This window comes from Poecilia mexicana, unplaced genomic scaffold, assembly GCF_051168715.1.
Source record: "Poecilia mexicana isolate PSO_F unplaced genomic scaffold, ASM5116871v1 scaffold_20, whole genome shotgun sequence".
Classification (NCBI taxonomy): domain Eukaryota; kingdom Metazoa; phylum Chordata; class Actinopteri; order Cyprinodontiformes; family Poeciliidae; genus Poecilia; species Poecilia mexicana.
The window spans coordinates 23,477,772-23,491,467 of record NW_028263389.1 but is presented as its reverse complement, the minus strand read 5'-3'; the positions used below and the strand labels follow the sequence as shown (position 1 = coordinate 23,491,467).

The 13,696-nt window shown below is 37.0% G+C and overlaps 1 protein-coding gene across 1 annotated transcript in view; it reads right to left on the bottom strand.

The window, feature by feature from the left end:
• Positions 1–13,696, bottom strand: part of hecw1a (HECT, C2 and WW domain containing E3 ubiquitin protein ligase 1a) — a 129,379-nt gene that overhangs the window by 89,418 nt on the left and 26,265 nt on the right. The window contains exons 4-5 of the mRNA XM_088001485.1: positions 10,154–10,229; positions 7,147–7,316 (exon numbers count right to left, since the gene is read on the bottom strand). Of these exons, the coding sequence (XP_087857611.1) occupies positions 7,147–7,316; positions 10,154–10,229 (246 nt within the window). The remainder of the gene's footprint in view (positions 1–7,146; positions 7,317–10,153; positions 10,230–13,696) is intronic.

The window sequence follows — 13,696 nt, the reverse complement described above, 5'->3', positions numbered from 1 at the left end:
AATGTAATAAAGGTGAGTGTGCCTCATTTATACAGTCTAGTAGAACAATTTCACACAGATTGAGTTAATGGCACACAATTTGGAAGCTACTGAAGAAAACATTTAATGTTAAATTTATTTAAATTATTGAATATGACTTAAAATTTTAATAGAGGATAGTGTGCCTCGTGTAATAGCATGAATGACCACTTTTTTGTATCAGTTGGTCACAAGACAAGGCATTTATTTACTCCGAGCGATTGAGGAGGGACCAGTAAAGAACAGCTGGCCGAAATTAGCATTCATAAATCGGATCAACCTTGAGCTGAACGTCCCTTACTCCGCGGAGCGCGAATATCCAGTATCCAACTTGAAAACAACTTCATTGAGGTCAGTAACACAATGAAAACACCGGTGTTCTTACTATTTTGTTTTGGTCTGTGGACACCAAAAATGGCGCCGTGCGACGTAAACGTCATAAGCTGAGACGTCAGCTCCAAAGGTCTATAGGCGAGAGCAGGGCCGTGCAGAGACCACTAAAGGGGCAGGTGCTCAAAAAAAAAAAAGGGCACATCTAACCGCATTTTAGGACAGAATATTGAAGCCACACAGTTTTCAGAATTTAATAAAACAATGATAAATTACAAAATTTTGTCATTTTGCAATCAAAGCTAAGAAAAATCTCTATATAGAACATACAACTATGCATATGCAAGATATTTTATTAATTTCTTTCTGCAGGTCTATTTTGTTATAGGAAAGTATTGCAATATTCAAACCTGCAATTTAGCAAGATATGTAAATCAGAGCTAGACCACCAGACATATTTTGTCTTTACAGAATTACACTATTAAAAATATAAACAAGGGCACAATGCAACCTTTTAGTGACTGTAATCTAAAAAAGAGCTGCCTGTTTGCTACTGCAGTGGAGATGAAGATGGTCCATTCAGGAAAGCAGAGCTGCATCAAACTTTAAGGTGGAACTGCAGAAAGAAGAAAAAAAAGCAAAATTTGAATTGTTAATGCATGTCACCATGAGAAAAGTCTAGTGAGTTTTGCTTAATTAAAAAAAAAATGAAAATCACACATTTTTGTCTGAAGTGAAAAAACTATTTGTGATTCTCACATGACGCCGTGGGCAGGGCCTAAAATCACAACAAAAGATTTCTGATGTGTGCAAATGAAAGTTTATGTTTGGCAAATAACTTTTTTAAGTTCACAAGACAATAATGATTTATTTAATTTAAAAAAAAGTTTTTTTAAACAAAACGTTTTGTTTTTAAATAAAAAATCATTACAATTCCAAAAGTTTTATTAACAATTTTATTTTACTTAACTGAGGTCTTTTTTTTTCATTGAATAATTGGGGGAAAAAATAACTTCATACTCTGCGAACCAGACCCTAAATTTAAAAATCTGGATTGAGTTTTTCCCCTTCATTAATGACACACTTTTGTTACATAAATTATATCTATCATGGTAATTCAGGGTGAGTTATTTTTAATTCTAAATGAATATCTTTGTTGGACTTTTATTTAAGTGCTATTCTCCTTCAAGATACATTTACCTAACGCCAGAATAAATGCGATGCACATTATGCAGCAAAGGAAATTAGAAGATCAGAGATATATCCATTATGGAGATGACAGGTTTTGGACGAGCGATGTTCCCTATTGCTGAAGAATGACTGATATCATTAACGATACAGGGAAGAAGCTTTTTAGTTATCTAGCTTTGCTAGTAAAGTCGTTAGCTAGCAGCTAGCTAATAGCACAACAACAACAGCCTAATGTCTGTATGATAAAAATACTGAATCGATAGATAAGAACAGTTTTTCCTCACCTGGCTGTCTCCTCCCACTCAGTAGTTCTTCAGAGAAAGGCAGACTGTCAGTGTCTGTTGTATTTCATTACCTCTCTGCTTAAACCGCTACTCCGTGCTGAAGCAGAAATGATACATCAATGTTTTCCGTCATCTGACAAGAAGCAAGTCTACTCCACTTTATTCACCAAAAACGTTTTTTTTAATTCACCAAAAACTGATCTGTAATCTGAAACGTCAGCTACGTTGAGCTCCGCAGTTAGCCGCCTTATCAACTGCGTCATGCGTCACGGGCAAAAGGTATCAAGGTGACCGGAGGGCTTATTATGTTGTACAAAATATACTCAACAAAAAAAAACAAAACAAATAATTGCCAATAATTTTAGTACATGTTATTATGTGTCAGAAGAGGGCTTAGGAAATAATACCAAAAAAAAAAAAAAAATTAAAAAATTTTAAAAAAAATAATAAATTGACCAAAAGGGCACTTCGGGGCAAGGAGCAAAAAGGGCAGGTGCTCAAGCACCCCCAGTCCCCCCCTCTGCACGTGCCTGGGCGAGAGTGGTGCATGAGGCGTCTATTCTTATATTATGTTGGCTAAGGCAATGTGTTGACGTCATCACTGCCCTAACTACGGTATGTCTTAAGGAACAAAAGTAACGCTGAACAGAAAACACATAATACAAAGAGTAATACTCAACACCAAACTTAAACTATATATAAGGCTCTTTTGAACAGAACTACATTAAACTTTGTTACTGTTGTAGCTCTATATGGCTTTGTGAAAAACTGGCATATCAAATTACTTTAACCAAACTGGAATGAAGCAGGGACTGAAATGAGCATTGTGTGAATTTACTTCCCAAAATTTTCCTTTTCTGAAGTTGTGCTTCGTATGGCATTTCCTACTTTCACAAAATGAGGACAAGATGTATGTATGACTATATGTCTTCCTCCAGAATGTATCACCTGAGTCCATGTCAAGCCTTCTTTAATGACTATAGTTTAATTCTATTTTACCCGTCTAGTTTTTTCTTATTTCAGCCTCCCTGCAGGGTTTCTAGTAATGTTTATTACACTGTCTCGAGTTCAGAGAATAGATTGTTAGCTTATAAATCAATGTATGGCCTAGCGCCACAATACATTAAAGATCTGAGGCCTCATGCATAAAAGAGTGCGCAGTTTTCACACTAAAAGTTGGCGTATGGACAAATTTAGAAAAGTGCGGCGCACAAAAAAATCCGGGTGTGTAAAGCCGTGCGCACGCACGTAGCTGCACACCTTTCCTTTATACATCCCAAGTTGCGGAAAATAAAGTGCAGCTGCTGGTCCGCCCTGACGCCACCCATAAATTCATATGTAAATTAGTATAAGTACCCGGAAGTCTGCCGCCACGTGAGGCACTAACCATGGCAACGTCCTTATTTGTAGCAGTATGAGCATTTATAATAGTAATAATTATATATTTTATGTAAAAGGTGCTTTCAGGGCACATAAGGTTACCTCAAAAATAAAAATAATGCATTTTAAAGAAAAAAAATCCCAATAAATAAAGATCGATAGTGCAAATGCCTATTTGAGCAGCAGAGAGTTCAGTCGGTATTTAAAGACAGAGCGTGTCAGAGAGTCCTTTGAGTGGGAAAGTGGACGTTTATTCTAAATAGTAGAATCATGTGTATAAGTTGTACATTTACAGAATAGAGATGCTTTCTGTCCATAACGGCTCATTCACAAAGCAGGCGGCTCGACTGAAGCATGACTAAAGTTGTACCGGTACCGTGGCTCCTTCTTTAAAGTTCTCCTCAGACCTCCAGGATGATCAGTCTGGATCAAACGCTAATAAATCATCATCAACATTTCCCAGCAGATCAATATGATCAATCGCTCCCCTCTGAATCCTTCCATTGGCGATGTTCTCCATCAGAGCCAAAGAGCTCCACAATTACGTGGCACACCTTTGCGCAGCTACTATATTCTGTGATTGTCACACCTTGATCACCTTAAAAAGTCAAATCTGTTTGGAGTTAATCTGCTGATCCAACCCTGTTTTCTTTTCTTTTCTTTTTTTTTATATGAAAATGAAATGGTAACACTTTATTTGAAGGGGGTGAATAAGACTGACATGACACTGTCATAAACATGACATAACACCTGTCATGAACATGAATAAGCCTTCATGAATATTTATGACTGTTGTCATAAAGCGTCATTCGGTAAATCATGACACTTTTAATACAAAGTTGACATTATTCAAAATGTCTTTGTTATGACAACTTGACATTAACCAAGAAATCATTACTGATATAAATTTGTTATAAAAGAATTACTGATTGCACTTTAAAAATTAGGTAACTTTATGTTATTAAAGGTAAAGTTTAAACAGTAATGATTGTTGAGAATAAAAAAATTATGTTTTCCTTCCATCTCTTTTAGCTAGTTTCTAAGCTAGAGCTAAGCAAAATCACGTATAGCAGTGGTCCCCAAAATACGGCCCGCAGGCCGGATCTGGCCCGCCTCCACATTTGGTTCGGCCCCCTGAACAATACCAGAGAGCATTAGATTTAGATTTTTTTTCATATACTGTATTTTCTGGACTATGAGCTGCTAGTTTTTTCCTAAGCTTTGAACCATACAGCTTATAGTCCTGTGCGGCTTATATGTGGATTTTTCTTCAACCACCAGGGGGCTCTTTAGCAGGAAGTGAATCATTGGAAGTCAAAATTGGAAATAAAAGAAGAAAGAGCCCATTAAAAGAGAATTAGGTTTTAATAGGGAATTGAAATTTGAAAATGTTGTTGATCAATTAAATAACACTGAGGGGAAAAGGAAGATTTTTCTTTTTTTTTTAAATAATACTGGGATCATTATGAGAATTTGAGGTATAGATATTAGGATCCAATAGATGGCAGTAGTGCAACAATAATGGATGCAAGCTGCCGTTGGAATCTAAAGAACATGAAGAAGCGCCCATTTTCATTTAGCACATGCTAGTACTGCTACTAGCATGTGCTAAATGAAAATGGGCACATGCTAGGACACGAAGGATCAGCACTTTTACTGTTACAGTTACCGTTCGCAAACTACCGTAATCAGTTCAGCAATGTCAACAATAATAAATGTGATATTCAATTGACTTGTTATGTCCGCCCTCCTCTGCTGCGTGCTGCTGCATTGTTGTGGAAAACTTGGAGCGGCAGAGATATCTGCGGGTTATAGTCCGGAAAATAACCCCAGAGTTATAAATAAGCTCTGGGGTTGTGGGTCATAGTCTGGAAAATACAGTATTTATTTCATAAATAGTGTTATTTCCTGGATTTTTTCTGTGAAGAACCCAAAGAGGGTTATTTGATTATTATTTATTTCATTAATAGTGTTATTATTTATTTCCTGACTTTTGTTCTGCGAAGAACCCAGAGAGGGTTATTTGGTTGTGCTTTCTGGAAAACAATACATTTTTGTTTTAGGCACTCCTGCAATCGTCACACTTTTTCTGTTACAAACTGACTCCGGCCCCCCACCAGAGAAGGGAAAATTTATGTGGCCCTCATAGGAAAAAGTTTGGGGACCCCTGACGTATAGAAATCATGTTAGAAAATGTAAATGAGAGCTGGGGTAAGGGATGACTCACTAGATAACACCCTCTTTGGGGTGTAGCTCAGAGAGACAAAGAAAATGGGAAACTCTTGTGGGATGCCATTTTGACTGTTAGCTCTTAAAGGTAGCGGTCATAATGGACCAGTTGTATTTTGGTATTAATAACTGGAATTCACAAATCCAACTCACTGACTCTTCTTTAACATCTCACATCAGGAACTCAGCATGGAGAACGGATAATTCTCCAACAATGTGTTATGTTGATGTCTGAGGATAAATATTTAGTTTCATCGTTTACGTTTAAACAATAAAATATTAAAATAATAAAAATAAACATCAGGTTTGATGCTTCTTGGCCTAAATGACTGAATGGACTCAGATTTCAGTGTTTTGTCAGATGAGTTTTAGGAAAAAGTGTATGTAAATTTACGCAAACTTTGACGCAAAGTTAATTTTTATACCTGCGAACTTGTGTGTAAAATGTGGTGCCACACATTTTTTGTGCATACGCACGCTTTATACATGAGGCCCCTGCTGTTGTTGTATCAACCTTCTAGACCTCCAAGGTCTTCTGGTTCTGCTCTGCATCCCCAGAACTATAACTAACTGTGGAGAAGCAGCATTCAGGTTCTATGCACCACAAATCCTCAAACAAACTTCCAGAAACAGCTGAAACACTGACCTCCTTTAAATCTGGACTAAGACCCCACAAAGCAAATTCAAAAGTGTTAGATTTCCAGTGTAAGTGTTGTAAGTTTAAAAATACAGTGTTAATTCAACAACATGAATGTTAGTTTCCCTAAAGAGTTCCAAAGCATTAAATAAAAAGCAATCCTGTCCAGTGTTGATTTCTAAATCAACATCAGACAGTTCCTTCCACAATTGTAACATATTTGTGACATTACATCAGGGGAGGAGTAACAGGTAGGGTGGGGTGGGGGATTGCAGCAGGACTCTAGCCTGGAGGTAAGGTTACACATCTGACAATGAATACAAAAAGTGAAACCTCCTAATAAATATTGTGTATTATAATAGGTTATATAGTAGGGTGCCCCATTGTTGACTCATGGTTGCTAAAAAACCTTACCAGACTGACTGATTTTAGTGACATAGTGGATGTAAAATATTGAATAAAATGTTGTGCTACATGATTAACTTTATTTTCACTCTTATATTTAACTTTATGACACACAAAACTACAAATGAATCGTCCTTATTGTATCCAGGTGCATTCTGGGTAAAGCTTGTCACATCATCATCAGTCACTTGGCAACAAACGGCAAACAAGTATGGCAAGCCGTTTTAACATAAATTCAGTTTTACCACTCTTACATTCCAGATATCTCAAATTGTTTTGTGACTAATCTCTAATTACATTCTGACTAGTCGAAATTACGTCAGATTTACCATTGACTTGTATGGAAACTTCATTTCAAGATATCTGAAATGAATTACTGACTATCTGAAATACACATTTCAGATATCTACAATTACATTAAAAGTAAATTCAGGATATCTCGAGTTTGGTTTTGACTAGTCATAATTCTAATTAAAGATATCTCTAATGACTCCATAATTCAAGATATCTTAAATGTATTTTTGGATTGATCGATTGATTTAATCCTTGTCCCAGTTAGCCATTGGTTGACATGGTCATCAAAGTTTTGAAAAAGTTACTATTTAAACACCTTTGATTTACATATATGTTAAGCGCTGTCAGAGATGAGTGTGTGTGCATGTGTGTGCAAACCTCTGAGCTCCACTGTGGGTTGACTGTGTTGCACACCACTTTAGAGCGTTTTTCCTGGCCGTGGTGTGGTAGTAAGGGGAAGATACTGTGCTTCCCAGGCTGGATGGAGAGTTTCAGGTACGGGTCCGGATTAAAGAACATTCCTTTCTTCAGTCCAACAGCCTGGACATCTGATACATTGGACACAGACAGACAGAGAAACAAAGAGGGGAAATCTCTTGATATAATAATATAATAAAAAAGAAGGATCAGACTGTGATCAGCCATAAACTGACCAGAAACCAGCCGACTAGGCTCTTATGAACTTAGTGGTATGAGCTAACCTGCAATTTAAAAATTAACACATAATATGGTTTCAATAAGGTATTAGTGTGATTCTGCTCAAGAGTTCAATTTAAGATTTCTGTCTACAGTTGTGGTCAAAAGTTTACATACACTTGTAAAAAAACATAATGTTATGGCTGTCTTGAGTTTTCAATAAGTTCTACAACTCTTATTTTTCTGTGATAGAGTGATCGGAACACATACATGTTTGTCACAAAAAACAGTCATAAAATTTGATTCTTTCATAAATTTATTATGGGTCTGCTGAAAATGTCACCAAATCTGCTGGGTCAAAAATATAGATACAGCAACATTAGTATTTGGTTACATGTCCCTTGGCCATTTTCACGGCAACTAGGCGGTTTTGGTAGCCATCCACAAGCTCCTGGCAAGCTTCAGGTCGAATGTTTGACCACTCTTCTTGACAGAATTGGTGCAGTTCAGCTAAATGTGATGGTTTTCTTGCATGAACCTGTTTCTTTAGCACTGTCCAGATGTTCTCAATGGGGTTTAAGTCAGGACTTTGGGAAGGCCATTCTAAAACCTTAATTCTAGCCTGGTTTAGCCATTCCTTTACCACTTTTGATGTGTGTTTTGGGTCATTGTCTTGTTGGAACACCCAACTGCGCCCAAGACCCAACCTTCGGGCTGATGGTTTTAAGTTTTCCTGCAGAATTTGGAGGTAATCCTCCTTCTTCATTATCCCATTTACTTTCTGCAAAGAACCAGTTCCACTGGCAGCAAAACATCCCCAGAGCATAATACTACCACCACCATGCTTGACAGTAGGCATGGTGTTCCTGGGATTAAAGGCCTCACCTTTTCTCCTCCAAACATATTGCTGGGTGTTGTGGCCAAACAGCTCAATTTTTGTTTCGTCTGACCAGAGAACTTTCCTCCAGAAGGTTTTATCTTTGTCCATGTGATCAGCAGCAAACTTCAGCCGAGTCTTAAGGTGCCTTTTCTGGAGCAAGGGCTTCTTTCTTGCACGGCAGCCTCTCAGTCCATGGCGATGTAAAACACGCTTGACTGTGGAGACTGACACCTGTGTTCCATCAGCTTCCAAATCCTTGCAGACCTGCTTCTTGGTGATTCTTGGTTGACTCTTGACCATCCTGACCAATCTCCTCTCGGCAGCATGTGATAGCTTGCGTTTTCTTCCTGATCGTGGCAGTGACACAACTGTTCCATGCACTTTATACTTGCATATAATTGTCTGCACAGTTGCTCTTGGGACCTGTAGCTGCTTTGAAATGGCTCCAAGTGACCTCCCTGACTTGTTCAAGTCAATAATTCGCTTTTTCAGATCCACACTGAGTTCCTTTGACTTTCCCATTGTAGCTTTTTTAGCTGAGTCTAATCACTGGGTCAAATGAGCCCTATTTAAATGGGCTCATGAGAAGTCAACAGCTGTAGTCAATCAGAATCACTTACAGGAAGTGAAGAGGCCATGACATGAAGCTAATTTGATTGACACAACTCGCTACATCACCAAAATTGACAAATTTTGTTGCTGTATCTATATTTTTGACCCAGCAGATTTGGTGACATTTTCAGCAGACCCATAATAAATTTATGAAAGAACCAAATTTTATGACTGTTTTTTGTGACAAACATGTATGTGTTCCGATCACTCTATCACAGAAAAATAAGAGTTGTAGAACTTATTGAAAACTCAAGACAGCCATAACATTATGTTTTTTTACAAGTGTATGTAAACTTTTGACCACAACTGTATGTATTTGTGGTATAGAAAACACAGCTGGGTCATACACAAGAATATAGACTGTATAGTTCCTAAGAAAAGTATTTATACACCTGTTTTGCACAAATATACTGTAATGTCTGATACATTATGGCCATATTTACTACAGTAAAATTCTGGCAACCACAGCTGCTGGTAAAAGACGTTTTCTTTTACAGTGTATGTAACCACACACATTTTGGGGAACCTTTTTCACATTTTCAGCTGTTCAAAAATATACATGCTTTATGCTGTAGAGCAGGGGTCCCCAAACTACGGCCCGCGGGCCGGATCCGGCCCGCCTCCACATTTGGTCCGGCCCCCTGAACAATACCAGAGAGCTTTCAGATTTTTTTCATTTATTGTATTTTCCGGTTTATATGTGGATTTTTCTTCAACCACCAGGGGGCTCTTTAGCAGGAAGTGTGTCCTGTAAATTGTGGGGCGCATTGCTGCCATCTGTTGGACTTTTAGGGAACTGCTTGACTTTTATGTTATTTATCAGTACGGTTGTTTGCTAGCGGTAGAGCAGATGAACACACGTGTCTGTTATGAACGCCGCATTCCAGGTCGAGTTCTTCGAAGCAATGACTGTAAGTAGCAGCTTATACTTCAAAACGAGCCTTTATGTTAACATATGAAAAATTAATATGTTAAAGTTACATTCCCTCAATGGAATATATACTAGTCAGTCCGAGTGACCGTTTCACTCATGATTTTTGCCCTTGTGCTTTCTGGGTAAAAATCAATCGAGAAACTCCCCTTCCCCCCGCGCCCCCTCAACAATCTCCAGCCCCCCACCAGAGAAGGGAAAAGTTATTTGGCCCTCACAGGAAAAAGTTTGGGGACCCCTGCTGTAGAGAAAAGAAAAGTCCCGATGAGGATGTTATGTTGAGAAAAGAAAAAAAAAACAGGCATTAAACAACATTAGCAGTCTACCTGACAGAGAAAAGTTAATGAGTCTCCTGTTGCCCAATCCATGGTTCACTTCAGGACTAACAACAGGCTTTAATACCTGAAGACACAAAAAATGGGAAGAGTTAAGATCTGTTCCTATATGTGAAGAACAAGAAAATACACCCAGTTCTTGCCGCTCCACTGAACCTGCTCTGTCTTTTCATACCTGATGAATAAATCTTTAATAGTAGTGTTGAGATTAGTAAATTAGTTAAATCATTATGATTACTATTATGTGTTGAGATGCTTTACCAAGGCCGAGAAAGAGTCACACGCTGTTAGACAAAGGGCCCATAGTAAAGAGTTACATTTTTGATTCTGTTAGACACAAAGGTCCATTTCTCACGAGAAACAGAAACTTATCAGGCCACAGAGTCATGGTGTGAGTTCAGGGAGTGTCTTCCGTCCATATAATCAGCTACCCTCCTCTTTCTCCTCAGACGCTGCACAGACTTTTTTTAGAAACTCTTCTCGGATGTAATGGTAAAGTGTCTCCTTTCAGCGCTGAAAGTTAATAAAATAAGTAAAGTCTGAATGCTTTTCTTGGCTGATTTTATGCTCCGTGTGTCAATACAAATTATGATTCATCGATTGAGACTCTCGTTCTCAACAGTTGGTAGCAGAGGATGGTTTTGTGTTGACACATGAGCAGAGATTGGACTGGCCGTTTAGGCGCAGACTTTCCGGAACAGTACTCTGGTGTAGGGCCCACATGAAAGGTAAGGACACTTGTTCCTTAATATACACCATTGTACTGTTTCTCAGGTCTGTATAAATTTCAGTTATCAGCTGTTGTCTGTACTGTTTCCCAGGTTTGTCTAAATTTCAGTTCATATTGCTTTTCCCAGGTTTGTCTAAATTTCATATTGCTTTTACATTTCTGTTCAAATTGTGTTCCACTGGCCTGTCTACATGTTTAACTGTTCATAGGAGTATAGACAAGACAAAGTAAATTTAGGTTTAAAGAAAAAGTAGCTTTTAGGTTTAAAGAAAAAGTAGCTTTTAGGTTTAAAGAAAAAGTAGCTTTTAGGTTTAAAGAAATTAGGTTTAAAGGTCGATTGGCTCTATAGTGAGAACTGGTCGTCTCCGACCTCCCCCGGACGCGGGGAAGGGAAAGACTAGGTTTTGTCGGTTTTATCCTTGGGGAGTGCTGCCCTCTAAAAATAACGCGTTAGCCAATCTGTGACTTGCTCAAGAAACACAAAAGTGTTGAGAGGGGTCCACCATAGGAAAAAAGATAAGAGAATAAGATAAAGGTTGATCGCGATCTGATCCTCTGTAGTGTAATAAGTGTTAAAAAGAGGACAAAAATAGGAGCTGAAAAGCGTGGATCCATTTCTGTGTATCTGTCAGCTGTGTGTGTGTCTGTCAGCTGTGTGTGTGTCTGTCAGCTGTGTGTGTAAGCTTCTGCCGCTGAGCAGACGTTATGTGTTTAAATGTACTATTTTATGTTTATTGCAATGTGTTTTAAAACCACGGTCAAGATTGGGAAATTATAATCTGTGAGAGGTTTTTGATTTTGTTTGCTGGGTTTGATTTTCTACTGTGTTTGATTTCCTCGCCGCCGTGCGAGCAAAACTAAAAAAAAAAAAAAAGGGAAAAGAGAGAAGAGGTGATTTTTTGAGCCTAAATTTTAGCCTAAACAGATGGAGGGTGAATTTGAAAAGGAAAAATATGATCCAAAGTGGGGCATCGGGCCATGGATTGCGCTCGGTGAGCAAATAGAAGCATTAATAACCTATTTGTCAAAGCATGACGAATATGAAAATAAGGGAGAAAGACAAAAACTAAAAAAAAAAAAAAAAAGGGGCTAGAATTCCTGGTGCAGAAAGGAGGCGACCTGTTAAACAGACAGCCTTTGGGAAAATATTGGCTGGAAGCAATAAATGACACAAAGGGAAAACTGGTTGAAACTAAACTAATCCTGCACAATTCACTAAATTCACATGGGGTAAAATTAACTGTATGAAGGATGAACGAAATTACATAACAGGTAAAATTGTAAACAAAATAAAGTGACATCTAATGTGTTGAAATTCTAGTAATTTTTGCTTAGCTGTTGATGGGTTTAAATTTAAACTTAATGAAACTTTAAAAATGAGGTTTATACCAGACTTGAACTTTATCATGGACTAATCAATATTTGTCTCTCTTCATTATCTTATCAAAAACAGGATTTCTTTTTATTTGAAACTTGGTCACCTTAAAATGTCTAAAGAGGGAACAGAATTGGTAAATGAATATGAATATTTGTATGAATTAAAAGGTGATTATGAAACAGCTCCAGATTCAATTAAGGTTCATTACAAAATATTCTTGTCTCAAAGACAATTTATGATTCTAAATCCAGATAATTCGGTTACCTTACTTCAAAATGGGAAATAATGTGTTGGAACAGAAATAATCACATTTTAGCTTTGGTTTAAAACCAGATATCATTTATTACGAGACTGTTTCATTTGGTTTGACATGTCTTATTTTCTTTTCATTTGTATTGACATTATTGTTGTTTTTACTTTTCTAATAACAAACCAACTAACCAACTAATTTACTAACTGAACTAACTGCTAATTTCGAAACACATGCGTGTCTGGGTAGAAAGGCACAAATTGGACATGATGAAACTTTTAAAGTGGATATGATAATAATTGATTATGTAAAAACAAACTGATTGGACAACAAATGGCTCACAACACTTGTGTGCCTTAAATTTTGATTGAATTGATACATGAATCCAAGTCCAACAAAACATTTGATTTGAAACGCAAAGACATCTTACAGTACTGCATAATTTTTGTCTACATCTTTTACTCCTCTGCCTAAATTGATGAATTTTTCTTTTGTCGGTTCACACAGAACATTGACACTGCTTTTTAGGAAAGCAATCCAAATTCTGATCTGAACTCTTTAAAATAATAAAACTTTTGGCCTTTGCAGTACAGTTTCAGTTGGACATTTTAGACATATGTAAAAAAAAAAAGAGTATCTGAACAATATTTTGTTTGTTTTCTATTTACATAAGAAAACAAAAGGGGGAAATGATAAATTATAAACATAAAACATTTCTGATAAATCTTTACATTTAGAACATCTCATAGTCTACTTTCAATTCTAGACAGAAGATTTGGAAAACTTGTGACACCCTGGAATATTTTAGTTTTGGAGAATAGTAACATGCAAAATTGCTTTCAAATTTTTGAATTATATCAACAGGGGGCAGAGAAGAAATGGACTCTAATTCCTAGTCGGTTTATAGATATGGTTAATTATGAATTTATTCATTTGACATTATTTAATGAGCTCTTACAGGGCCTTCCTGCATGACTGAAATACAGAGTCGTATAGAAGCTCTTACTAAATTGAAATCGGTAATTTAAAATTGAATAGCTTCAATCAGTATCTATGCCATGTTTATTTAAATATTCATGAATTTCCTGCATCACCTCTAATTTTAATTGTATAAAGTTACAGTTGGATGTAATTGTTGTCAGTAAGAAAACTTTGGTTAAAAGTACTATAAAATTC